The following is a 27,938-nucleotide window of genomic DNA, read 5'->3' as shown; positions in this document are numbered from 1 at the left end:
CTTACTGGGTGACCTTTGCCCAATGACCGGCTCTCAGTTTCTAATGTATTACACCTTGAGCTCCTTGGACAGAAGATGCATATATTCTCCACCCTATTTTCTGGCAGAGGGATTTTGCAGCTTGTTCTCAGAGTTATTGTGGTGGTGAATTTCTCCTAATCATTTCTTGGGAGGGGTTGGCAAGTAGCAGCGGCAACAGCACAACTTTTGTTTCGCGAATCCAGAAGCCATTTTGCATCCCCCACGATGCCCAGGACCAGGGCATCGTGGGAGATGCAAAATCCCAACCACGAGGCCTGCATGCACAAATAAGGTGGGAAATATCCTGGTGAATATTAGACTAAATCACCCTTTTCCTTCAGGCAGGGAGGAGAGGCAGAGGCTTGCCAAAGGAAATTCTCAGAGCATTTAACTAAAATGGGTCTCCTGACAAATGGCAGCCCAGCTCTAGCCTGGGAAGTTTCGCGGGTGACCAAGGTGAGGTTGTTTGCCAGGTGGCTTGAATGCATTTAACAAGGACCACAGGATGCCCCCCACATCTACCAGCACATCCTCTCTGGCACCAGTAATAGTGTATGCTAGGCTGGGGGGTGGTGTGGGGAGCTGGGTGCCAGACTCCAGGTGGGCAATGGTATGACCTTGGGGTGCTCAGCCCAGTCTTGGCAGGTGAGAAGAGGTTGGCAGCTGATTTTTTATGCTGTTTGCAATGCTACTCTTGTTAGTTCTAGACTTTTAAAAAAATCTCTTATTTGTGTGTGACTTCAGCAATGGGACTTAAGATGATGTTCTTGTTTTACTGCAGCCTTCCTCAACCTGGTGCCTTCCAGATGTTTTTGATGACAACTCCCATCAGCCCCAGTCACTACTGAGAAATAGACCAAAATGTCTGGGGCACCAGGCTGTAGCGCTCAGCAGCAGCAGCAGCAGCAGCAGCAGCAGCAGCAGCGAAGGAAAGGCACTCTGCACATACAAGGCATTCTGTTTCCTGGAGAGATGCACCTAGCACAGAAAACAGGTTCCAGATTAAGCCTTGGCCTGATGTGCTCTGGCTCTGTTGAATTCACCAAGAGTTCTTGAGGCAGCAGCCCCTGGCCTCCCCCCCCCCCGGGAAGCTCTCAGAAGGGCCAGGAGAGGTTCCCATAAACCAACACACAACCCTCCTTCCCCATCTTTCACTTCCATGGCATGGCACGGAGGCAATTGTTTGTTAAAAACTGAGCAAGGGAACTGTCAAGATGAAAACTATGCAGAAGAAATATGGTTCTCTCAGTGCTGGAGAGGGAGCTGTTCCCTTGCCCTTCCTTCCCAGCCACTCCTCAGAGAGTCTCCCTTAAGGCCTGCACTGCTGCAGAGATACCAGCCAAGTTAAATACCTTCCGCTGCAAGCACCACCACAAGGAGGAAAACCCCCAGTGTAGAACTGGAAAGGACCCCAGCCAACAGGGCAGTTACTCCCCAAGGCCTCCTTGCCAGGTACCCACCAGAAAAGCCCCCCCTCACCCCCCCCAGGCAGAGAGACAAACCCCCTCCCACTACTCAGCAGTTCTCTTGAGTACAGATACTCCCCTGCCCCAGATTGAAACCTCTCATTCTCCTGTCATCTCAGCCCTTTTGGCTGCTCTGTCTTCACAGAACAGGGTGGGGGCTGGGGGGTGGGTAGGATGATCTGCCCTAGACTACCAGCACCTTGTTTTTTATAGCAAATTTTTCAAAGATGAAAATCTGCCGTGCATCACATACAGAGATAATGTAACAAAGTGAGATTAATTATAGTGCATGGTGACTGCCAAGTGGCAGCAGGGTTTGCAGAGGGGCTACTCTGAGAAGGGGGGAGGGGGAGAAGAGACGCCATGCTCCCACCAGGGGACCCATCCTCCCTCAACCTGGGAGGGCCCTTACTTTGCCCTGCCCACCCAGACCCCTTTTCTTCCCACCTTTGGATTCCAAGCTCAAACCTTCGTCCTCCATGAACTTTTGCGCAATATGTTCCTTGCTCCTGGCAGATATGATCACTTGGGACACCCACTCCCTCCCTCCCTCCCATTTCCCCTACTTATCCCACTCTGAGACACTGCCTTTCTGGAGCATCTGGTTGCAGACTCCACCCTCATAAGCCAAAGGCAAACCTGCGACAGGCAGCAGCAAAAGAGATCAATCTCACCTACAGATACTGGTGCAAATTCTCAGGCGGACGAGACATTCCACCCAACCCAATACAAGACCAGCCGCAATTGTTTGAGAAGCTCAGCAATGAAACGTGCCAGGGTGTGTGTATGTGGCTTGTGCAATTCAGTCGTAGTGGTGCAGAATTCACCTTCTGGCTGCCATCTGTTCAGTGGGGCAGAGGGGGCTTCATCGAGTGGGGTGTAGGCATTGCCATCTTCACACAGTTCTCAATGCGGAATCCCCCCTTCCCTCATAGTCCCCTTTGCCGCTTGGAAGGTTCTTGCAGCAAGGAAGACCCTGGACCCCCCAATTCCCCCATTTGCCCTTCTGACAGCTCCCCTGCCCCACAGGTGCCCTAGTGCTGCCCTCTGCTGCGGCAAGAGGTACAGTCTCCCTCTGCTGTGGGGCAGTGAAGGTTGTTCCAAGTCCTTCCCACTTTTCTGAAGGGGTGTGTGTTTGTGTTTTCAGGGAGGGTTGTTCTCTACTGTGTACCATGAGACTTTCTCCTTCCTGCCCCGCCTTTCAGATTATCTATAAAGTGTGAACTTTAACTCTGGAGACAAAGAGATGACTCGTTTTCCACTGATACGCATTTGTGGAACGCACAATGCAACAGCCTTTTAATAATAACCTGACGGTGTTGCTCCTAATAGTGAACCTCATGTGGTTTCGCCAACTGCATGCTTGCTTTTATTCCTTCGTTTTGTTCGGTCTCATCTAGCCATGGTTACTGTGGACCTTGAGAAGCTTCCTGGGTGCTCCCGGGTGACAAGACCGCCAATAGACACACAAACACACACCCCGTTGCTCCCCTGGGGACTTGACTGCCCTCTGTTCGCTATCCCACACAGCAAAAGGTCTTGAGGAAGCAGGCTACCAGAGGGAGGGAAGGCAGGCAACACTGGGCCCACTCCCCAAAGGGAGGAGGAGGGCTCCAGCCTGCAAAACGCCAGCTCCAGTCCAAGCGGCGCTACTAGTTCATTGCCTTGCTCAGTGTCCAGGGTGTGTTCCCCCCTTGGGGCTGATAAGCTCCACCTTTTGTCCCCTCCCTGCCATTCCCATCTCCCCCCTCCTACTCACGGTCATTGCACACGGGGCCACCATATGAGGTCATGGTGCAATCGCAGGTGTAGCCGTCCCATTGCTGAAGGCAGACGCCCTGGTTGGCGCAGGAGTCCTCCGTGCAGGTGGTGCTGGGACCTAGCGGGAGGGGCCAAAGAGAGAGAAAGCAAGAGGGGGAGACTTCAGGGCTTTCAGGGGTTCCCTAGTCCTCCCTTGTCTTGTCTGCCTCTGGCTACCACGTGGCAGGCCCTGGAAAGCATCATCGCTATCATCACAGCTTGTCTAATCAGCTGCACCTCTTCCTTGATTGGCTCACAGTTGTTACATGGGCTGCTGGCCTCCTCTCCATGTGGGGCTGCCCTTGAAGATGGCTCAGGCAGCAGCTGAGGCACAATTCTGCAGCCCCATGGCTGACTGGGGGTTCCTTCAGACTGGGTGGGGTTTTTTTGTGGGGTGGGGATATATTCTGCATTAGCAGTGGATTTATACTGGGCCTTCCACACACTTTTCCACTTTATTAGTTGTTCTGAACTGCTTGCCTATTCATTAACTTATAGGTATTTATAAACAGCTTAATATTTTTAAAAGATCTATATGGCAAACAATTTTATTTTGTTAAAACAAAAAGAAAACCAATACCATTAAAAACCAAGAAAAGCAGCAGAATAGAAACATGTGAGAGCTTACAAAAGGCAATAAAGCAGAACTCCATGGGGTTCAAACTAATGCAAGAGGGCTCCAGCCTTGTGGGTCAGGAAAAGCCAGGAGGTAAAGCTGTGTCTTTATAAGTCTCCCGAAGCCAGTGGAAGGGAGGCTGCTTCATGCAGGGCAGAGAGCATCATGGCATCATGCCAGGTGTGGGAGCAATGGCAGGAAAGGTCACTACCCTGTGATGTTCCCAGACTTCTCCAGACAATCTAAGTGATCTAACAGGTCTGTCCAGGGACAGGCAGCCTTTTGGGTAATCTAGTCTCTAGATGCTCAGGGCTCCAGCTGTTAACAACAAGGCCTTAAATGCTGGTCTGGTAGCTGATCGGCTCCGTCAGCACAGGTGTTAATAGGTGCACACCCAGGTGCTCCACTCAGCAGCCTGGCCACAGCAGCAGCCTGCACTAGCAAACAGGAGTCCCCTGGTGCAGCTGCCAAGGCAGGGCTCTTGTCTACATTCCTTCCTCCGTGTTCTGCTGCTGCATGATTGCCGTATGGAAGGGCACCTTTTGCACTGCAGCGCAACGAAAGCAGGACCAAAAACAAACCAGAGCCTGGGTGGTGTAAGAAGTTATGGGATTTCAGCAGGACTTTCTGGGACATGCACTTGTCAGAAACAAAGCAGCCTCTCTGCCCCCCCCCCCAAATAATTGCAGGCAGGTATCACAATAAATTGCCCCAGGACCATCATGAGCACAAATCATCCTGAATGCACAAGGGGAAAGGACGTCTGGAGGGGCCTGAAGACAAATGAGGAAAGGTTACACTGTCTGGGGTATTTTAGTTTAGGAGAGAGGTGAATGAGGGGTTGTGAACATGGGAGGCAGTTTATTATTAAGTACGGCATGGGGAAAGTGGCTAGAGAAAAGTTTCTCTCCCTCTTGCCTAACACTAGAACAGGCAAACTCGGCCCTCCAGATGTTTTGGGACTACAACTCCCATCATCCCTAGCTAACAGGACCAGTGGTCAGGGATGATGGGAACTGTAGTCTCAAAACATCTGGAGGGCTGAGTTTGCCTATGCCTGCACTAGAACTTGGGGACATGCAATGAAGCTGAACGTCAGAAGACTCAGGACAGACAGAAGAAAGTCCTTCCTCACACAGCTCAGAGCTAAAAGATGGAACTCCCTACTGCAAGATAGACACTAAAAGAGGATTAGACAATTTCATGGAGGATGAGGCTATCCGTGGCTACTGGGCATGATCGCTATGTTCTAGCTTCTAAGAACACAAGAGGAGTTCTGGTGGACCAGTTCTCTGTCCTAGAGTGCTAGCTGGTATCCTGAGTGGGAAGAGCTCTGCTGCTGTCCTGCTCATGTCCTGCTTGTGGACTTCCCTCTGGCTTGCCACTGTGAGCAACGTAAAGTGGGATTGCATGGACTCCCTTTCATCTGATCCAGGAGGACTCTGGGGAATGTCAACAGCCACCTCTCAGCTCTGGTGCACCAAAGGCCAGTTCAAGGTGAATGTGATTCTCTTCAAAGCTCTTAGCAACACAAGGATGTTCCAGCTAAACATATTTAGAAAGGAGGAAATACTGCATTTGTGCATTCTTGCTTTACTGCAAAAATGAAATGAGGGTGATGTGTATTTTTTAATGCAAAACCCCAGCTTGAGGGTGGGTGGGAGCAGAGGCAAGGGACCACAGAGCAAGGCCTCACAAGAGCAGCCCACTAGGAATGCAAATAAGGCTTTGCTGCCTCCCAGACACTATCCCCTGCCTCGTGGCCTTGTCGCCAGTCTGCACAGGGCTGGCCAGCGCTGCAATTACATTCAAAGTCAGAAAAATTGCTACTCAAGCCTTGAAAATTTGGGAGGACAAGAAGGGAGCGCCATTGCTTGGCAGAGCCACTGTCTGGATGACAAAGTTAATGGAAGAACGCAAATTCCAGAGGAAACAGCCTCTTGACTTACAGGAAATGAGCACATTTTTTAAGAAAGAAAAGCTGGGTCAGGTTTGAGGGGAAGGGATTTGGAAGAGAGTAGCAGCAGAGGAGGGGAATGTGTGCTTAACCCGTTCCCTGCTCCAAATCAGACCTGGCCCACCCTGCACCCCCCCTTACCATCACAGCCCCTCTCAACGTGCCCGATCCGGTGCAGGGCGTCGGCGATGAGGTCCGGGAGTCGGCCATTGAGGTCCACGGAGGCCAGGCAGCCCTGGAAGCCGTCCCGCGAGGCCACTAGCTTGGGCAGGTTGTTGAACATGTTTTTGCTCAGGCCTCCAATGTACAGCTCCCCTGCAAGGTGGAACGAACACATGAGGGGCCCTGAGACCCCAGCCTGCACCTCCCGATTCACCCCCCGCCCCACAGCAAAAGCCCAAAGGCCTGTGTGGCTGTGTGTGTTTTGGTGGTGGGGAGGTATGACCATGGTTGTGGTTGGAGAAAAGGGAAGCTGGTCAGATCCAGTCAACTTAAGAACTATCAAATCAACTCTTGAGCATAAAAAGATGTCACTGCCACAATGCAAAACAAGCCCACCAAGTCTAAAGAAAGATGAGAGACAGCAGCAAATCTGCACAGGCCAAGGGAGGGGAAGGTGTGCCTGCTGGACTGTCCTGGGGGGCAGATGCTCTTGGCTTGGGGCATCACTGCTGCTGTTTTATTTCATTCCTGAGCAGCCACCCACATAAAACCAGACCAACAAAACAGGGCACCTGCCTAAAACAACAATAATGGGATGCTATAAATGTAGGCAGATTAAAACTGTCCCCCACCCAACTTGGCAGCACAGTGCCCCCTAGTGTCACATAGAGGAGCTGCAAAGCGTGTGTCCATTTCAACAGGGCAGAGGGGACTGGACCTCCACTCCAAACGCACCAGCGCATTCCCATAAACTGCAAGGAGGCTGCCCTCTAGTGCCAAGAGAAGGTATTGCAAGCCAGGCTGGCCTGGTAAGCTCACCCTTGAGGTCCAGGTTGCGGGCACCGTTGGAGTGCTGTGTGACGGTGCGAGAGTCGATCTTGAGCGTGTGCACGTTGTTTGTGTCGCGGGACACGATGACGTTGTGCCACTGGTTGTCGTTCACCGGCTTGTCTGAGTTTCCCTTCATGAGCGAGGGCCCGTTGCCCAGGTCAAAGACATAGTGGATGTACCTGCAGGAAAGAGCGGGATGGGGGTGTGGAAGGCAGGGGATCAAAAGGGTTGTCCAGCCTGACCTCACCCCCCCCCCCCGGCAGGCAGGAGAGCCTTCCCAGCACCAGCCACATGTGACAAGCCCAGAGTCAAGCCCAGACCACCAAGCACACGGGGTTGTCCACCAATGGCTCCTGCATTTCCTGAATGCCTGGGACTGAATAAAGGAGCCTCTCCCCAAACACACAGCAACAAGGGTGTTGGTTTTTCAAGATTTCCGGGGTGTGTGTGCATTAAGCTGTTCCCAGCTTTAGTGGCACAGCTCCCCCTTCACCCCTTGCCGCCCCCCTCTGGCAAATGAGCAGCAGACATGGTTGTAGGCAGACTGCAAAATAATGAAGAAGTGGCAGCCTCTTTTCTCTATGCTGGCTGGGAGGGGCTCTCCAGAGCCTCACCTCCTACCTGGTCCTTCTAACTGCAGGCAGCAGGGACTGAATCCGGGACCTTATGTATACAAAGCATCTGTCCCTCCCCCCCCAAATATTCAGAGTGGCTTGTAACTGGAACTTTGCCAGTCCCAGGAGACCCCAAATATGAGGGTCCAGTCAGGGCCTGGAGAAAATGAAAGCAACTAGCGTGCTGTGACGGTAGAGAGTGTCGGACCAGGTAAAGGTAAAGGGACCCCTGACCATTAGGTCCAGTTGTGACCGACTCTGGGGTTGTGACGCTCATCTCGCTTTATTGGCCGAGGGAGCTGGCGTACGGCTTCCGGGTCATGTGGCCAGTATGACTAAGCCGCTTCTGGCAAACCAGAGCAGCGCATGGAAACGCCATTTACCTTCCCGCTGGAGCGGTACCTATTTATCTACTTGCACTTTGACGTGCTTTCGAACTGCTAGGTTGGCAGGAGCAGGAACAATGGGAGCTCACCCCATTGCGGGGATTTGAACCACTGACCTTCTGATTGGCAAGCCCTAGGCTCTGTGGTTTAGACCACAGCGCCACCCGCGTCTCTATCCGTGACGGCAGAGAGTGTCAGACCAGGACTAGGGTTCAAATTCCCCGTTCGGCCAGTCACTACCTCTTTCAGCCTAGCCACCTCGCAGGTTGTTGAGGGGATAAAGTGGGGAGAGGGAGAACCCTGTATGCAGCCTGGAGCTGCTCGGAGGAAAAGTGGGCTAGAAACGTAAGTAATCCATCAGCGAAGTGGGTGAGGCAGGGAAGGAGATCTTGAGGCATCAGGCAGGGCCTTTATGCAGGCATCTTGGCTGTGCTGCCTGAGGCAGCAGGCGAGAGGGGGCAGCACTCTGGCTGACAGGTGGGATTTGTAGGGAAGGTGTACATAGATCTTGCTCATGTTGCTGGGGTGTGGGTGGGGCTCCTGGGCCAGGAGGCAGGGCTTACAGGTGTGTGTACGGGAGGTCATTCTGGCTGGGTCTGGCAGGATGTGGACGGGCCCCCCAGCGCCCCCTTGTGGACCCCTCACCCCTTGACAAGCTCCACCACGATGAAGTCGTTCCCGTTGCCGCTGTTGAAGAGGATGAGCCCGTCGGTGGCCGTGGTCTTGAACTGGAAGAAGAGGTGCATCGAGGCGTAGGCTTGCAGCATGGCCAGCGCCAGGTAGCTGGCTTTGCTCTTGAACGTGACGGGGTCGGCGATGATGCTGCGCAGGCCGAAGCGGGCGTTCAGCTCACAGTAGCTGATGTCCCCGTTCTTGCAGAGGTCCATGTAGGGCATCCCGTTGAAGACCAGGCTGCTGAGGTGGCCGATGAAGTTGGAGGGCACCACCGAGATGAAGCGGCGCTCGGTCATGATGCCCGTCTCGATGTTGTGGAACTCCAGGCGGGTGTGGGCGCCGGCCATTTGCCCTGCTTGGGCCAAGCACAGTAGGAGGGGGAGCACACTGTTAAAATGGAGCCAGGAGGGGGTGCTGGGCAATAGGCGGGGGGACAGGACACACGGTTGCCACAAGATCTCAGGCCAAAACGGGACAGAACCCCCCGGATCAGGCTGGGCAGCGCTCCTTTCTGCTCACTGTCTTTCTTGAAGCAAGGAAGAGCCTCTCCTTTCCTATTGGCAAGTGGTGAGAACTGGACCAAGGAGAGAAGGGAAGCAAATGGACAGCATTTGCTCCCCACCGTACACTCAGTGGCTCTCTGCCCCCCCCCAAGGAGATACTTAGCCAGGCCTGGAACTCTGCTCCTTTGCAGGCTGGCAAGGTTTCTGCTCCTTGCTATGGATTCCCCACAACCCCTCCATACACTCCCAGTCCAGACCTGCCCACTCAGATACTGCTAGCAGTCCCTCTCTGTGTGTCAACGTTGGCAGGCCCTAAACTGGATCACTTGCCCAATGTGCCCCCTAGTGGTCAAACTCAGGCATGGTCCCTCCTAGCCAGCTAAGTCACTCAGTGCCACCTGGTGGCGGAAATGGAGAACCGACAGCAACAATTCAGGAAAAACAGCTTGGAGTGTGCGGGAGAACATACCCGCCTGCAATGATGCCAGGATGTTGGCTCTTTGCGGTCCCAAGGACTACCTTCTTTCTCCCCGAGTGCTGAAGCCCCTTAGCTCGGGCCGGCAGCCTTCCTCGGCTTACCTTCCACAGTGACGTTGTCCACAGAGAGCTGCAGGTTCTTTCCGCGCCGGACCACGCGGACCGTGTGCCACTCATTGTCGTTGAGTTTGTGACCGGCAAAAAGGGTCTCGGGGCCTTTACCTGCAATGGGGCAGGCAGGGTGGCAGAGTCAGGGCAGGTCCGCTGCGTGAGTAACAGCCCCACCCCTGCAGAGGTGAACCCCTCAAAGCCTCGCACAGGGACCCAGCCCAAGAATTAAAGACCCCCCCCCCCAGTTCACCGTATCTTTTCACCCTTGCAGGCACATGCACACTCCCAGCACACAAGCCCAGCCATGTGCGTGGCTGCCACTTTCCTGTCTCACACACTCCTGAAACGTACACCCCACAGGGCCTCCATCCTATCCCAGGTAGAGGGAAGAAGAGAGGGTCAGAAGGCAGCCGGACCCATAGAACAGGGCCCATCTTCACTGTCTTGGGTGCCCTTCTTGGAATCCATGGGCACTATGTGAGCTCCAGGTATGTAGAAGGGGAATAATCACACCCAGGTGTCTTTTGGCATGAGAGCCTGAGCAAAGGACCATGGCTCAGTCCTAAAGTTCAACCCTGCTGGCATCACCAGGTAGAGCAGGGAAAGAGCCCCGAATGCGAAACTCTGGAGAGCCACTGCTGCCGTGAGTGCACACAATGCTGAGCAAGATGGACCAGCTCACTTTTAAGACAGCTTCCTCCATCCCTTTATTCTGAACGATGAGGACCAGAATCTTTATTTTTAGCGGAGGTGACACAGCTCCACCTTAGAGCACCTGATCTGCACACAAAGGATCTGGGGTTCAATAACTGGCACCTCTAGATGCAGCTAGGGAAGACCACAGTCTGAAACCTGGACGGCTGCTGCCAGCTTGCAAAACAGGGAGGAGATGTCAGGCTTGCTGGATCTACCTCGTTTTTCACTTGAACCCCGAGTCCTTCCAACCAGGCCAAGGCACACACAGGAAACAGTCAGAAGCCAGGGGCTTCTCTGATCCGGGAGATTCATTTTCCAAACCAGAACTGAATCGGTGGAGTGTGAGGTTTTTTTTGTTGGTCCTGCTGTTGCAAAATATTTTGGAGTCAGAAGCCCTTGGTGACCTGTTGTAAATCATCCCGAAATCTGCCAGAAGACCCTGTTCTACCTTCTGCCCATCCCAGCTGCGTTGGCATGTTGACCAACAGCAGAAGGCCACTTCCTGCCATGAGAAGGCCAAAGGAGTGATTCTGGGACAAGGAGAGAGGGCTGAATCCCAGGACCTCCTGACTGCCAAGCTTAGGCTACAGGAACTCATTCAGGGGCACAACGTCCACCCTCTAAGGCAAGCATGCCACCCTGGCAAACAGCTGAAGCCTCAGTGGCTGTGCACCTTTCATGGTTGTCCCGGCCTGCATTGTTCCTCCTCAAACTGAGAAGGCTGCCCTTTACGATAACATTGATAAATGCTGCTCTGCAAGCCATTATTAATTGCAGAGAGGCAGAAGCAAACTCCCTCCACCCAGAAGCTTAAGAACAAACACAAACAGTGGAGTCTTGCAAGACCCCCAGGGGCTGCCTCTTTCCACTGCCTCTCTCTGTTTTACCTGGTCATGGAGACCACCTGTTGACCAAAGTGAGCACTGCTAGCGGGTGCTGCCACCTGGTGGCTAATCCAGCTACAGCAGCAGCAGCAGCTTCTAAAAGCTCGTGCTGCCATCAAGTGGAAGAAGATGAGCACTGCAGCGACCAGGGAAGGCCTGTGAAGCTCTCAGGTACTGAAAGGAAACCAGACACTTCTTGGGTGCTGCCACCTCTTGGAGGGATTCAGGAACAGCACCTCCAACCCACCCCAACTGCTTCCCCTCCAGACTGCAGTTGACTCTGGCGTTTTTCTTCTGCATATGTTTATACATGCGGATATGCAAATAACATTCCAGGCTCCGAACCTTTAAGGCACAGAGCAGTGGGCCAAGCGGACCCCCACCCAACCCCACCTGCTCCAAGACAATTCCGTGCTGGCTATGAAGCAGGGATCATCTTAGCTCTCCTGACCCCAAATATACCAGTTCCTGGGAGCTCTCCTGCTAAGGAAACCCTCTCCCAACCCCCAGGATTGAAGTGTTTTCTGGGTGCAGTTAATTAACCCTTTCCTCCCCGCTGCACAGAGTGTACTCACATCTCTTCTTCTCCAAGCCATAAACCCCAAGGCAATACAAACTTTTCCTGCCCCTCAGGCCACTAGATAGACCAGCCCTTGTGAATGCTGCAGTCAGCCAGGATCCTCGACTTCTCTCCTCAGCTCTCAGAAGGAACCAGAACCTTCTGGACCGAAGGGGTGTGTATGGTTCTGTGGTGCTTGACTCCAGTGAGGAATCAAGGAGCTTAGGCCTGTGGTCTGTTCCCATGCCAGAGCTTGAGGCTGTGTGAAGGAGCAATTAATGAACCCCTCTGGACATGAGCAGTGATTTTTACCACCATCAGCCCCCTCCCCCAATTCTGGCTCATCCATAGTTCCAGTGCGTTTGTTCCGGGCACAAAGATGAAAGCCTCGTCTCCAAATGGAGAGGGCAGAGGCTGAGGTTCAGGATGCCTGGGTTCTCTCTCCAGCTTTTTTAAAAAGTATTTTGATTCTGCTTATGTAGACAACACAAATGTAGATGCATTGCTGTTGGCACCTGCAGATGGACCCATTTCAAAAAATAAACACGAGGATCATCTGCCCTCTTACTGAACCCTTCTCCCCACTTCCGTATGCCTCAGTTTCCTTTCCCTCTCTCATTTCCAGCCCTCCTTTGCAAACTGGAAGCCTGGGTTGATTTACGTGGTAGCCCTGAGAATCTGCAGGACCAGAAACTCGCCTGCCTCTGAGTCACGATCCTGGAAGTTGTCAGAGGAAGCAAGACAAGGAGCCAGTGGGGTATGAGAGCCAGTGTGCCATAGCGGGTAGAGCATTGGGCTTGGGCCTGGAAGAACAGAGTTCAAATCCCGACTCAGCTATGAAACTCACTGGTTGTTGTGAGCAAAAAAAAATATTCTGCAAATTTCCACTGCCCTGCAACATCCAGCCCCTCCCAAGTCCCAGAGCTTGGAATTTGGTTGTTGTGAATCCCAGGGCCTCCTGCATTAAGGCCTGCACCGACTTTGGCATCCCCCAGTTGTCCCAGCACAGCTCTTGACTATCAAAGTGCATTTAAACGTGTGTGCTTCGTGAAGATTATGATTAGACTGAACAAGCTGACACATGACACAGAGCAGATATGGAGGAACTGATTTTGTCCCTTTCATTTGGATCCCCACTAGAGCCTCTTGCCCAGTTCCAGGGGGCTGCTGATTTGTGACACCCTTTTGCCCCAATGACCCATCTCCCCTCCTCCAATGCTGCGCAAAATGTAGAATGGAGGGAGATTTCCAAGTTGTAAAATCATCGTTCTGCACCGTGAGCAGTTAAAGTGTTTGGAAACAAGAGTTGCACAAACAGCAGGTGAGTGTCCATGCCTGTCTTTCCTCAGCTGCCTGTGTGGAGCGCTGGGGGTACAAAGGGAATCCCCCCCCCCTGGCCCAACCCCTTCCCCAGACCTGATCGCTGCTCAGATTGAGACACACCCCTTTAGCACCACCACATCGCTGTCATGAACCAGGCTAGAAAAATCTGGTTTGCTAAACTGGGAGTGCCTGGGGGCTTCTTCCCATTACCTGAAGTGTGCAGGAGATATTACTCTGGGGGTCCCTGCATGCCTCCTTTTCCAGCAGCAACTTATCAACTCCGCTTTTGTTTCTGTAAATTTTCACTGCTCTGCAAAGTCCCCGCCTCCCCCTCAGCCACGCTGAACTCTTTCTCCTCTCTTTTAAACAAGTCCTCAAATTACGGGAGAAAGAGGGGAGAATTAATGAAATCCACAAGTTCCCACCCTTTGATGATTGCCTTCGGTTTTAGGAAAATCACACAACCCTGTAGGTAAGCAGAGACATCCAAAAATGGAATGCCCCCTTCCCCCTCCTCCATGTAATCTGAGTACTGCCCGAAATCCCAGGTACATTTCTTCCATAGGAAATTCTCTCAAAAGTTCCAGGAATGGCATTAGGGGAAAAACTCACCCTTCCACAAAAACTCAGTGCCACTCACCTCAAAAGGTGTGGTTAAGAGAACCCAGGCATCCTGGCTGTCAGCAGATCCTCTGATACTCATCAGAGGGGTAAAAGGTAAAGGTACCCCTGACCATTAGGTCCAGTTGCGGATGACTCTGGGGTTGCGTGCTCATCTCACTCTATAGGCTGAGGGAGCCGGCGTTTGTCCGCAGACAGCTTCTGGGTCATGTGGCCAGCATGACCAAGCCACTTCTGGAGAACCAGAGCAGCGCACAGAAACGCCGTTTACCTTCCCGCCGGAGTGGTACCTATTTATCTACTTGCACTTGACGTGCTTTTGAACTGCTAGGTTGCCAGGAGCAGGGACCGAGCAACGGGAGCTCACTCCGCCGCAAGGATTCGAACTGCTGACGTTCTGATCGGCAAGCCCTAGGCTCTGTGGTTTAGACCACAGCGCCACCCGCATCAGAGAGGAGAAAGGGGCTATTGTTGCATGTTAAGGAGGGGAGAAGGTATTGGGGTAGGTGGGCTCATCTCTATGTGAAGCAACCGTGGAGGAAGAGGAACATAAGCACATTTGGCTTCTGCTACTGACCAACTCCTACAGGCTTTAGCAGATGCTCATCCTGAGAGTCTACAAGAAGGAAGACGTTTCATGGGCTTGTTCTGTCCTGGGGACTGAGGAGAGAACCCTTTGGAGCACCCCTGTGTCCTGTTCACTAACAAACACACACACACACACACACACACACACAGCGCCTACTACCACGACCACCTTTTTCCGTTAGAAAAGCAAAATAAAACAGAAACTGCAGGATTAAAAAGAATGAGTCGAAGAAGAAAAAAAGGGGAAAAAGAAATATATATATATATGGCAACTTACTGGGGTTACAGCCTATCCTGACACAGTCTGAGACGGGGGGCCGGGGTGGGGGTGGGGAGAGAGAAGAGAACGAGACAGTTTTATATCCTTCAAGGTAACGTCTGCAACCAAACACCCAAAAAGGAAAACCAATTCAGCCCACCATCTGGGGACAAACGCACGACAAGGAGGACACTTGCCTCTGCACTGGGGAGGGGTCTGGGTGGGTCTGCCTGTCCTCCTGATCCGGCCCAATGCTGCCTCCCTATTCCACACACCCCACCACAATCTCCTCCACCTGCACCAACAGGATGCAGTTGCAAATATGCCTGGGTCTTTCTGTCTATGCACAAACCAGCCGCCGGTCGTTCTCCTGGGGGTGGCTTTTCTGAGTTGGCCCCCACTCCCTACAATGCCTTGATCCACAGGAGAGGAGGGGAACCTCAGAGCTGGTCCTCCAGGCCTTTCTCCTCAGCCCTCTGGGCTCCTCCAGGCCACTGCCTGCTTCAAAGTGCTTTTGCGTGGCTGTGATCCTGCCTCCTGCTTGCAAGGATGGAGAACCCTCCCCTGTTTGCACAGCTGAAATATAACCTACTCCACCAAGGTAAGAGTCACATCTGTGGCCCTGCCCACTTTTTTTGCCTCTGGCCCCCCACTGGGATGCGGCACCCGGGATGTCAAGCACAAGGGAATGTGGCCCTCGGGCTAGATAAGTTCTCTACCTGTGATCTGGGAGGCCTCCCCCCCATTTTTCAGTTGACAGTTCTGTAGCTCAGGTGAGGGTGATCTACAAATCACCTGAGCCTCTTTTAAGTTTTTATTATCTGCAGTTCTCCTGCACCTGGCTGGTGTGCGCATGTTAAATACGAGTCTGGCCCCTCCTCTTTCATTCTGTGGTCTGCACCCCACCCCCAGGTCTGCTACTGAGTCACATTTGGGCTTCAAACCACAGAGCCTGCCTGCTGCTTGGTCTGATGGCCACCCAACCCGTCTTTGCAATATTTGCTTCATTTCTCAAGGCAGAAGACTGCCTTGTATTAGAACCACTTTAGGGTTTTAAAAAAATCTTGTTTAAAATCTTAGAACCAAACAATATGGGATCCAGGAGATCTGTGAACAATCCCTCTTATTTATCTATTTTCATTTATTTTTAAGATGCTGCTGTCTTCAGTCAGGGACCACTGCTAACTTCCATGTAGAAACAGGATCTAATGGGTGTTTGTTTTGTTTTTTTAAGTCGCCTGTATAATGAGATATAATTATTTTGGTTAAAAAATAAAACCTGAAACTGAACCCTAGAATTGTAGAGTTGGAAGGGACCCAAAAGGTCAACAAGTCCAATCCCTGCAGTGCAGGAAACGTGTGTTTTTTCTACACTCAAGTGGTATATAAATTTTATGAACTAACTCAGGCTTCCTTAAACTCCACCCTCCAGATGTTTTAAGACTACAATTCCCATCATCCCTGACCACTGGTCCTGCTAGCTAAGGATCATGGGAGTTGTAGGCCAAAAACATCTGGAGGGCCGAGGTTGAGGAAGACTGAACTAACTAAATAAAAAATTACGTATTTCACTTTTTTGGGTAAGCCACCCTGTGGGCTCTTGATGAGTGGTATATAAATTTGATCAATAATCAATCATCATCATCATCATAGCTAATGAACCACAGACTTCTCGGGTATATATTATATACATCTTAGTGGGGAGGAATGGGGCAGTGGCACTAGCAGCCAGATTACTGAAGGCCCCCCTCCATTTGCCTGACTGAAACCACATCAGCAACCTGAAGCTGCTATGAAAAGGAGGCCAGGATCCACATCACAGGGCCGTTTGGCCCCCTGGGACTGTATTGTCTGTATCAGACAATTGTGAGCAAGAGGAGAGGGGAGTTATCTCTGAGTTTCTGGACACAAGGTGGTATTCAAGGTGGTTTTACTCAGAGCAATGAACGTAACTAAGTTGAACAGAACTGAGCTGAATATCATCACCCACTATTTGTGGCCTGGGACTGATGACATTCACTGAATTGTGGACCTTTATCCATAGGCCTGGTCCTGGGGCTTCCCCACCAACAGACATTAACAAACAACCTCCCCAGCATTCAGCTGGTGTCCTGGCCCCCACCCACACTGCCCCCAGGCCTCAGTGCCTTTTGCTACCCACGGCGCTCAGAAAGGGGAAAGGGCTGGTTTGTGCGTAGACCCTTGTGCTACCATTTTTTGCTTCTCAGTTGCCCGTCCTGTCCATAGGGCTCCTTCCCAGCCTCCCCTGCTTGCCCTTTGGGATTCCTCCTCAGTGCTGGCAAGTGGCTACCTTGTGAAGACCAGCTGTGCAGTAGGAAGTGGGGCAGCCCTTCCTTCCTCTCAAGCCTGAAGCTGTTGACTGAAAGGGAGGGGAAGGGCTGATCCCACAGTGGCCCTCCTCCTCTCTCCTTTCCCCAAAGGTACTTCCCAGCACAACGACACCCAGACAGGTCTTGCCCCCGGCACCATCGCCAGCTCCTCTCTGAGACAGACCATCTCGGGACCTCCAGAAACAGGAAGAGCAGGTCCCACAGTCGTTCTGACTGGGGGAAGGGTGTGCCTGGCAATTCCTGGACAGCAGGGTCATGGCGCAGGCGCTGCCCCGCTCTCAGTGCTGAGGGCGGGGCTAGCAGCACTGCCCTCCTCCCCAAGAATCGCCGGAGCACCCTTCATGGATCAGTGCCTCAGGGAGAGGTTGGTGGGGGAGCCCTGTGAGGGGGAGCGTCCTTTTGGCTGGGGCAGAGGGTCACCCTTGTGCTCCTGAGTCCTCTGCAGACTTCAGGGCATGTCTGCCAGTGGGGGGAGGCGGGCTCTCCTCCGGGGGGGGGCATGTGGGTGGGGAATCCCCATTCCCACAGGCTGCACAGCTGGGCTTGGCGTGCGTCGTCAACCGCAACAGAACAGTGGATGCAAACAGTCACAGGACCAAAAGCCCCTCTCATGGGCGGTGGGTAAATTTCATGGAACAAAAGCAACCCCCCCCCCCCACCCCAGGCAGGAGGAGGGATAAAGGGAAGGGAGGCCCAGGGAACAAAGAGAGGAGTGGGCACCAGGTAAGCGGTTGGGGGCGCGCATGGAAAGTGGGAAGAGGGTCATGTTGGAGGGGAAGGGGGGCATTTGTGGGGCCTTTGGTCACCATGGCTGTTTGCTCTGGGCTGGCCATTTATGTCTCAATGAAGGGTTGAAAACCAAGGTGGGCAGGGAGGAGAAAATCACTGTGCTTGGGTCTTTAGAAAGATGAATGGGGCTTTCTTCAACCCATTTCTCGCCTGGACACCGAAGAGGACAAAGTGGGGCAGGCACGAGGGAGGGAGGAAAGCTCCTGCCCCTCTCAGTCTCCATGGCTGGCTAAGTCAGGCAGGGAAAGCAGGTCCTGGTTTTAACAAAGAGGACCAGCCTCACCACCATCTCTGGTCCTCCAAGGCTGCTCCAGGGAAAAGGAGGGGGCCCATCTTCCTCTTCTCCCCAGGCTGGGAAGGGGCATCTTTCCAAAGACCCAGCAACATAAGGGGAGAAACAGAGAAAAAGCCCCAGGCCTGGCTTCCATGTAATGTCCCCACCTTCGCCTCACCCTCTGTGGAGAAATAAGCTGCAGGTGAAAAAACCCCTGTGTTTTGGAAAGCAAAATCCACACAATTGTGTGTGAGAAATCTGCATGCAGAACTTGATAGCGCTGCAGCTGAGCGCCCGTGAGGATGAGCTAATGGACAGTGATACCTTGGTTGCCCAATGGCTTGGCTCCTGAACACCACAAACCCGGAAGTAGCGTGTTTTTCGCTCTATAAGACACACCCAACCATAAGACGCACATAGTTTTAGAGGAGAACAAGAAAAAAAAATTCTCTCCCTCTCTGCGCAGCGCCTCTCTACAGCGAAGTGAAGTCAGAACAGCAAGAGGGATCGCTGCACAGCGAAAGCAGCGATCCCTCTTGCTGTTCTGGCTTCTGGGATAGCCGTGCCAAGCCTCTTCAGGGCAGGGGGACCGATCCTCCTGTTTCCCCTTACTTTTTAGGAGGGAAAAAGTGCGTCTTATAGAGAGAAAAATATGGTAAGTGTTCCAGTTTGCTAACTTTTTTTGGAAGCCGAACGTCCGAGGCAGCTTCCGATTGACTGCAGGAAGCTCCTGCAGTCAATCGGAAACTGCACCTTGGTTTTTGTACGGTTCTGGGAGTCGAACGGACTCCCGGAACGGATTAAGTTCGACAACCAAGGTTCCACTGTATTTCATTTCTGGCTACCAATTCTACATTTAAAGCTGCAGTTGTATGCCTATGGAGACAGGCACTCAGGGAGCCCCAGTGAAGAAAGTAAAGCCCACCAGGGTTGGTATGGCTGCTCCTCAGTAAAGCTGCACAGTTTTATAGTCCATGAGGCCCATCAAACACTGGACAGCCTTGAAACACACCCTTCCAAATAATCTTTGCTGTGCAGCCCAGACAAAATCCATGATGGGCAGCCTTGTTTTCGCAGGCATCACCCACGATATCGTGGACATCCCCATCAAGTATAGCACAACCTCCCTCTGCCACGTTCATCCTCAGGAAGAGGTTGGGTGAATGGGCAAAGCCACTCTTTGGGACGGGTTTTGCTAGTATCTCCATGGGAACCCAGCCTTCCCCAACTTTCTGCCCTCCGATGTTTCAGACTACTGTATAACTCCCATGAGACCCAGCCAGCAGGACAGGGGTTGATGGAAGTCGTAGAGCAGAACTTCTAGAGGACACCTGGTTGGTGAAGTCCAGGCTAGCCTGCCCAGCATAGACTGGTCAGAGGGAGGCTTTTGAGAAATGCCTGTTGCATTTGATGGATCTGTCACCACAGAGGGATAACTATACAAATTTACTCAGGTGTAGCTCAGCCGACTACCCCGACGTGCGTCTGTCTGTGTGAAAGGCATATGAACGATGAGAAATTGGTAGCCAAATGAAACAGTTTCGCATTTTGCTCCAGCACGATGAGAGAGTTCCCAAAAGCCATGTGGATTTTGCATTTCGATTGCACACAGATTCCCTCCTGAGAAGGACCCCCTGCGGAAACACGTGTAATGGAGCCTGCCCGCCCCCACCAGAGTGCCGTTGCTGCGCCTGAACACCCTCTAAGGTGTTGCCTGCACCCCAGCACTGCCTCAGGGGGCTCTCTGGGTAGATGGAGAGGAACAGATCCTGCCGGGTTCTGACCAGCTGGTTACCTAGGTTGACTGTGAGCTTCATCTGGCCCCCATCGAGCTCCAGGCGGAGAGTGTCGGCCGACTCCTTGGAGGTGGTGGCCATCATGAAGCCGTAGGCTCGCTGCGACATGAAGCGGAGGGAGACGTCTTCAGCCTCGGTGTGCATGACCGTTGGCAGCATGATCTTCATGTACATGCTCCCGTCATAGCTCAGCACTGTGGCCTCTGTTGGTGGAGAGGGGAGATGCAGAGAGAGAATGGAGGGGAGAGAGGAGCCAAGAAAGGGAAGAGTGATTAGGAACAGGCCAGGCTACATGTCTACCTCACCCACTCCAGGGGGAGCTGACATGGGGTCCTCCAGAGACTCTCAGACTACAACTCCCAGCAGCCTCAGCAGCCAGCACGGCCAATGGCCAGAGATGATGGTAGCTGTAGCCCATAGAAGGTGCCACACGGGCTCCCCCCTGGTCTGGAGGAGGCTCTGCTGAAGAGCCCACCCACTCCCGTCACCTGATCACCCCTGATTCTTTCACAATGGGAGATTCAGCCAGAGATTGAACCAAGAGCTCTTTGCCTGCAAAGCAAGGGCTGCACAAGGGGAAGCAGGCTTGGAGGAACCCCAAGAAGAAGAAAATAAAATCTTTGGGGAGGGAAGGAAATATTCAGAGCCCTCAAAATAGCCCAGTGAGGACAGTGCATCCTCTGCGTGCAGAGAATGCTGAATTGCAATTCATGGGGCAGGAGCCTAGAAAACCAAAGGTGGCATGGGGGGCAGTTTGGAATATTCTGGAAGAGAGCATAGCTGGCTGGCTGGAAGCCTGAAGAGGGGCACACACTCCTCTGCAATGCAACATTTTCTCGCAGGTCCCCCTGCAGAGCGGTCATTTTTCATGTGGGTAGTTCTTTTAAAAAGGCAGATGGCAAGAAGGAACATCCCCTGAAAAGATGCACCACGATTTCTCCGGCACATATGGAGGAAAGTGCCCTTTTCACGTCATGCCAGAGCCAAGTGTGAAGCATCAAGAATGCTGCTTGTTTCAGAATGGCAGCATTAAATAATAGTAACAACAACACAACCCACTGGTTAAGAATTCTTTACAAGCCCCCCAGCCACTCAGAGACCTTTCCAGTTTTGCAGTTTGATGAGTGGTTTGCACATGGACCAATTCAGGTTGCACCATGAAAGTGGAGGGGGCAGACCCCTCGGGCAACAAAACCAAGAGGAATGTTGCAGTATGAAAAGTGATGAGGTAATGACCTGGATGTCAGGGGATGACTTCAGGCAACATTATGTAACCTCTCTTCAAACAGGATGAATGCTCAATGAACGGGTTGTCTGAAAGAGGCTCCGGGTACTGCTTGAGCCAGGCTTTGCCCATCTGGTGCCCTCTGGGTGCTTTGGCCAACTTTGGGCAAGCATGGCCTCCCTTCACCCCTCTTGCACAGGGTCAAAGATTTGGCTCGTGCTGAAGCTCAGCAAAAGGAAGCTCAGCTGGTTCTGGCCCTCCTTCTGCCTCCTCTGGGCCCTGGGCCCCCTCACCTCTCTCGCAAAGCCGGCCCAGGTAGCCAGTGCCCACGCAGTCGCAGATGAAGCGGTTCCAGCCCTCCCGGCAGAGGCCTCCGTTGCGGCATGGGGAGCTGCTGCACTGCTTGAGGGTCTCTCGGGAGCAGAAGCTGGAGACGCCAGCTACGCTCTGCACCTCGGCCAAGCGCCGCACATCACGGCTCTTCCCGTCAATGAAGAGGTCCCTCACACAGCCCACGTAGCCATAGTTCAAGAAGGCTGTCCACACCTCAGGGGGCAGGATGAGGTCCAGGCGGTTCTCAGGAAGCCCCCCGAGGTACATCTCGCTGTCCAGGTCCAGGATCTCACTCTCCCCGCTGGCCAGGAAGGGCGTGCTGCGGCTGTTCACGGAGATGGAGCCTGCAAGGAGGGAAAGCAGGAGAGGTCACCCCACAAAGTCTAGCTCACTGACTGCCCCCCCCCCCAACTGACACTGGCATCCCTCTTCCTCTGGGGCTGCATGGCCCAACAGTTTACTCCAGTCAGAAAAACTATGGGGACAGCCCTCTCATTATGCTATGAAAAGCAGCAGGTTGGGGCCCCTCTACCAAGCCTGCCTGCTGCCCACCTACACCTCCCCCCCCACCCCAATGCATCAGGGAATGGATTAGAAATCCAGCCTAAATAAGAGGGAGCAGCAGGAAGCATCCCACGGGGGCTTTAGTGCCCCAAGACCCCTCTTCTTCCTTGAGAGGAGGCTTGGGGAGTCCCTTGCAAAAGGAAGGCTGGGGCTTAGTTCATCATTAGGCCCTCCTCTCTCGCTGAAGGGAGCACGCCCCACTTTCTCCCAGTGCCCCCCATAGTTTTTCCTTCCTTGCTTCCCACTGGCTTCTCTCTTCCTTTTTGTCAAATTTTTATTAAATTTTTAAATCTCTACATATATATTTGATTCCAAATTTGTCATACATTTCTCTTTAAACTTTGACTTCCCATCTTTCCCTCTCTGCTGTTCTTAATCCCATGCCATTTACATACTGCATTCTAATAAACATTTCACCTAAGACACATTCTTCCGTTTCATATATTATCAATTTTCCACCACTGCTCATATCTGGAATCCTGCTCACGATTTCATCTAATTTTTTTTCAGATATTCCAAAAGGGGTGTCTCTCTTCCTACAAGATTCTCTTTCTTGTAGGTTCCCAGCAATAAGAAGGCATCCCTGACAATCACTGTGCTGCCCCCAACCCTCTGGGGAATGCTGCTTTCTCTGACCCTGTGCATAACTCCCCTCCCACTTTATATGCCAGTGAGAGAAGGGCGATTATTGCTGGCAAGCACCCACCGCTGTGTGACACCCCAGTGGCCAAGGAGTCACAGGCAGCCTATGCGGTCAGAGGCGGCAAGGTGCCTTGGAAGACCAGCCACTGCTAGTAATGGGGCGCTATGGCTCTCAGGTCCTCCTTGGGGGCTTCCCAGAAGCACCTGGGCAGCTGGTGTGAGAAGAGGGTGTTGGACCAGATGGGTCCCCCTTGCTCTCATCTGGCAGCCAGGCCCTTCTGATGACCCCACCCGGCTCCAAATTCAACAGGACCAAGATCAGGCACAAGCGCGTCCCCGGCACCTGAGGTGGCAACAGAGCCCACTCACCCTTGCGCCCGTCGCGTTGGAAGTCCACATGGCACCACTCGCCGTCATTCACCTTCTTGCTGCTGGCCCGCATCTTGATGCCCCCAGAGCCCATGTCCAGCAGCAGGTAGAGGTAGCCGTCGAGGAGCTCCATGGCAAAGTAGTCAGCCTTGTGCAGGCGCTCGGAGCGGCCCTCCTTGGGTGGCTGCAGCCGGCCGTGGCTGAAGAGCAGCAGCCCGTTTGGCTCTGTGGTGCGGAAGTCAAAGGAAATGGAGCCCGTCTTCTTGGTGTTCCACTTGGGCAGTGAGATGTAGGCCTCGGGGGACTCAAAGGTGACCGGGTCGAGGGCCGCCACATTCTCGCAGCGGAAGACCAGGTCCCCATTGATCTTCATCTTGGGGTCCCCTTCCTTGGCCAAGCGAGACAGTTCCAGCTTGAAGTCATTGTTCTTATAGACAACCTGCAAAGGGATCGGAGAAGCAGGCAGGGTCAACAGGACACGGTGAGCTTCGTCACACCTTGACGTGAGCCAGCTCTCCACCATCTTGGGATTTGACAGAGAGAGGTGAGGAGGGAAGGAAGATGGGGAGCAACCAGGGAATGTTGCCTGTGGATTTGTTTGACATGACCTGTGGAGTCCTGTGGTTCCGTAATGCCAAAGGTTCTTTGTGTGCCCCTCAAATTTGACCATGAATTTTTTTTTTAACCCTAATGTTAAACAATGGGGAATTTAACAATGAATGGTCACACATACTTTAGAACAATGAAGAACAGCTGATGGCAACCTAGAGGGCTGTAGTTTTCCTCCCCCTGCTCTCAGAAGGGTTGATCAGAGGATCACTTTGACTCTTGGTGCAGGGTCAGACTGGGGAAAACCCAGCGGGGCTCAGGTCCCCATGCAGACACAAAGCACTGGGTTTTACCTTGGGCCGGTGATTCTTCCTCTCAGCCTAAGCTACCTCACAGGGTTGGTGTGTACACAGAAGTGGGGAGAGAGGATTCTGTTGCTACCATGAGCTTCTTGTGGAGTGAGTGAAGCCATAATGCAATCCCACAGTTTCTGAAGAGAAGGAAGACCCTCTCCACTGAGAATATGAGGGTTGGTCCACACTTACCTTTCCTCCGTGCTTTCCAGACACAAGTCTGCACTCCATGTTTGAGCGCCCTTTTTAAAATTATTCCTCTGGAGCTTTCCCTGCACAAATCTGCTCTTTACCATTGCATCAGAGCAAATGGCAATCCATGGAAAACCCAAATGGCTGTTTATTGTGCTTCAGCTTTAAAGAGCAGGTTTTGTGGGGGAAGCTCTGAAGCTAAATAAGGAGCACTTGGACACGGAGCTTCAAAGCGTGGACCTGTGCCTGGAAAGCGCGGGGCAAAAGGTAAATGTGAATAAGCCCTGAGTACACACACTGAGGATGATTGAAATCACCCAAGTTAAATATGCGTAAGATGTGACTGCACAGTATTTCATTTGCAGCCCCAGGAGATGCTCTGTTCCATAGGCCAGCGGTGGGAAACCTAAAGGGGTTGTCCTGGTGCTGTTGGATTCCAGTTCCCATCTGTCCTGGCCATGTGGCCAATGGCTAGGGATGCTGCTGCCGCTGCTAGGAGCTGGAGTCCACCAATGTTTAAGGGCCAAAGGCTCCCTTCTGTTCTACACCATCAACTTTGCACCTGTGTAAGAGACCAAGCGACACACAGAGCCCTTCAATCCTTTCCCCCTCTTCCCAAGGTTCCCACCACATCCTCTCTGAGGGTCCCCAAGATGGAAAGGCAGCTTGTGTCAGTTCCCAGCAAGGAGGCTCATAATCTACATACGCTCAATGGGGATTAACCCTCCAACCCTGAGCCACCCCAACCCACCAGTCCCAACCCCACCCCACGACTCACATCCTTGAGACATCCCATGAAATTGTTGCTGACGGGGGACCCGGGCAGGTCGGCCGTATTGGGGCTCCCCCCAATGTAGAAAAAGTCGTCCGAGCCCAGCATGGTGTAGTCTTCCTGGGTGTAGCCGGTGGTGGTGAGGATCCCATCCACAGAGATGGTCACCTGTCCGTCGTGAGCGCAGGGGTTGGGGGGAGGGGTCGGGGTTGGGGAGACAAGGAGACAACAGAGTGTTAACCAACGAGGGATCTGGCGGGGAGAAGAGGGGAGACTTGGCGGGGCGGGGGAGAGGAGGAGCTGCTGACTCATTTTTATGTCTGATTGTCTTTCTGGAGAAATACCGCACTTTCGTTCTGATGGAGGGTGGGAGGAGAGAGAGGGGGGAGGAGGAGGAGGAGGAGTGAGGCAGGCAGAAGGGTGAAAGGGGAGAAGAATCTGCACAAGGTTTGATGGTCCAGTTGGGGACAGGGCAGGGGCAGTCTTGCAGCCACTGCTGCTTTGCCCCCTGTTGAGTCAATTGATGGCAGCTTCCGAGTCCATGTTTTGGCTGCATAGTCCCTCCCCCTCTTGCCCCATCATCCTGCCACCACCCAGTGCCATGGTGGTTCTGCCAACCAAGGAGCACCCATTTCAGCTGGCTGTTCAGGAAAGGACTCCAGTTACCTGGGAGAAGAAAAGAATTACATGGGGCATTTTTTGAAAGAAGAGAGTGTGAAGCAGGTTGCAATTTAAACTAGTTTTGAAGGTCGATTGAGCGGCTCTCCTTGAGGAACTGTTGCTTTGAATTCTGCCAAGAATGAGCTGCTACAGATTTCTGGGTCTTTCTTGGTTCCTCACAGCCTCTTGCTTGGAGAAGTGGCTCAAAAACTGATTTGGAAGTGCAGCCTGAACCCCGCTAAAGCCATTTGCAGTTGTTTTGGGCTGAGGTTTTCAACCTTTTTGAGTCCATGGCTCCCTTGACCAACTACATACTGTGGCACCCCTGTGGGGCTTAGGAGCCCAGTTACGTCACCCTTGCCTGCAGAGCTGACAGCTTCTCACCCTTTTTGAACACCCTCCCTTGAGGAGTGTTCCCTCAGCCTCATTTCCTCTCCCCTCTCCTTCGGAGTCCTCCAGGAAGCTGCTGTTGCCACCCTTGGTCTCTGAGCTGCCTCCCTGCACCCCACAGGGGCCTGAGAAGCACCCCCTGCCCAGCCCCAGAGGCATCATTCGCCTGGGGAGCTTGTAGCCATGGCTGCTACAACAAACAGCCATGCAAGCCTTTGGGAGGCAGAGACGCAAGAGGGCATCAGAGGGAGGGAGGAAAGGAAAGAAGGACAGAAGCCAAGAGGCACCCTTGACTATCACTCCAGGCACCCCAGGGTGGCAGGGCACACTGGTTGAAAACCACTGGTTTAGGGGGTTCCTCGGTCACAGGCCTGGCAACATCTGCCTATACCCTCCCATCGCACCCTGAACTGCTCCCAAGACTGTTGTGTGTGTCCCGCTGACCTTCCTTTGGGGCGTCAGCCTGGCCATGAACAAGGAGCAAGGACCTTCGTCCCCAACAACAGCCGCAGCACTATGCAGCTGCAGCCACAGCTGGTGTGGTGTCAGGGTTGCAGCTTTGGACTAGGACCTGCAAGGCCAGGGTGCAAATCCCTACTTGGTCATGAAGCTCACTTGGTCACCTTGGACCAGCCACCATCTCTCAGCCTAAGCTACCTCACAGGGTTGTTGTGAGGGTAAAACAGGGTGGGGGAGAACTATGTGCACCACTTCCAGCTCCTTAAAGAAATGACAGAATACCTATATATAATAAATCATACATTAAAAATACCCCAGTGGCTCATGGGAATCCCACCTGCTGTTGAACACACATTCAGGGCCAATGGAAAAGTTCAAGGGTCTTCCTTATGCAGGATGCTACCTTATTCTCTGTCAGACCCGTGGTTCATCTAGCTCAGCATTGTCTATACACCACAATGGCAGCAATGATTCTCCAAGGTTGCAGGCAGGTAGACTTTCTTGCCAGCCTTACCTGCACCTGCTGCTGGGACTTGAACCTGGGACCTTCTGCGTGCCAAGCAGATGCTCTGTGGGCCCCTCCAGAAGTCCTTTTTTGTGTGTGCATTCCTCATTTGTGTTTGTGATAGAATCAGGGTGATGATACATGATCCTGCTTTCAATACCATTTGCGCCTGCAAAAGTTTTGGAGTGGCCACAATGCCTCATCTTCCCATCAAAACATATCCTGTAACTTCCTGCGAAAATCCTCCAACTTGTTATATCAAATGTATCCTGGGTTTTGTGGGTGTGTCCCATTATTGTGGCGCTTGTAGTAAACTGCTTTGAGGTTTTGTTTTGTTTTACAATCAAGCTGGTTGTAAAATTTATACACTTTTTGTGCATAAATAAGTTGGAACAACAACAACCCTGAAAGCAGTTTACTGAGACTTCCGGGTTGGCGCCTCTGGCAATCAGATTTCCTCCGATCAGGAGGAATCCGCTCCGTGGAAAACAGGGTCTGAACCGCCACGGCGAAGCGGAGACCCATCAAAAACCACAGCCGGGAGAAGCCTGTGGATGTGGGATTCGGCTGGCACCTTTGCGCCCCCCCTACTTGCGGGGAAACCCTGTTTTGGGGATCCGGAGCGACGTGGGGTGAGTGGCGCGGTGCTTTGAATCGACTGCTTCTTTCACGGAGTGAAGCCACATTGCTGTTGCCGGAGAGCGCTGACTTTTTCCTGTGGACAGTTGGATTTTAAACAACTGCCCGTGAGTAGAACGGAAAATTGGACTATGACATTTCTTAATTAGGCACCGAAAGCGGGAAGGTCTAAACAGGAAGTCAGTCCGCCTTCCGCTTTTGTAGATAGATTGAAGCAAAGACACGGCAAGCTAGAGTTCAGAAAGTCGTTTGTAAAGGACTAAATTTTCATCATTTAAAATTACTGAACCCCCCTTGGAAGCAGGAGAAGAGGGGGGAACCTTTTTTAGACTGTTTAAACCTGCAGAAGAGAGAGTAAAGAAAGGTAATTTTCCACCGTCTTAAACCTGGGAGCGGGGTGTCAAGACAGACGTTTTGGAGAAGCTCATTGACTATGGACAAACGTTTTTGACAGATAGTTAAAAGAACAGAAACATATTGATTCCATTGTTCCCTTTCGCATTTAAAAGGAACAAAATATCGACAAA

The 27,938-nt window shown here is 52.6% G+C and overlaps 1 protein-coding gene and 1 long non-coding RNA gene across 32 annotated transcripts in view; one reads left to right on the top strand and one right to left on the bottom strand.

Moving 5' to 3' along the window:
• Window positions 1-27,938, bottom strand: part of NRXN2 (neurexin 2) — a 355,281-nt gene that overhangs the window by 150,939 nt on the left and 176,404 nt on the right. For 17 of the 31 annotated variants that reach the window (XM_080985831.1, XM_080985832.1, XM_080985837.1 and 14 more), the window contains 10 exons: window positions 24,765-24,926; window positions 22,893-23,331; window positions 21,278-21,661; window positions 19,759-19,962; window positions 14,568-14,594; window positions 9,611-9,730; window positions 8,499-8,883; window positions 6,842-7,032; window positions 6,002-6,175; window positions 3,247-3,366 (listed from right to left, as the gene is read on the bottom strand). In XM_080985831.1, the coding sequence (XP_080841957.1) occupies window positions 3,247-3,366; window positions 6,002-6,175; window positions 6,842-7,032; window positions 8,499-8,883; window positions 9,611-9,730; window positions 14,568-14,594; window positions 19,759-19,962; window positions 21,278-21,661; window positions 22,893-23,331; window positions 24,765-24,926 (2,206 nt within the window). The remainder of the gene's footprint in view (window positions 1-3,246; window positions 3,367-6,001; window positions 6,176-6,841; window positions 7,033-8,498; window positions 8,884-9,610; window positions 9,731-14,567; window positions 14,595-19,758; window positions 19,963-21,277; window positions 21,662-22,892; window positions 23,332-24,764; window positions 24,927-27,938) is intronic. The other 14 variants (XM_080985833.1, XM_080985834.1, XM_080985839.1 and 11 more) reach the window with 3 other exon arrangements.
• Window positions 360-1,674, top strand: LOC308465481. Its single transcript, XR_013980472.1, has 3 exons — window positions 360-477; window positions 803-884; window positions 940-1,674. It is a non-coding gene; the product is annotated as an uncharacterized lncRNA (long non-coding RNA).

This window comes from Podarcis pityusensis (genome assembly GCF_964106645.2).
Source record: "Podarcis pityusensis genome assembly, chromosome: 16".
NCBI lineage: Eukaryota > Metazoa > Chordata > Lepidosauria > Squamata > Lacertidae > Podarcis > Podarcis pityusensis.
This window is presented reverse-complemented; position numbering and strand designations above follow the sequence as displayed.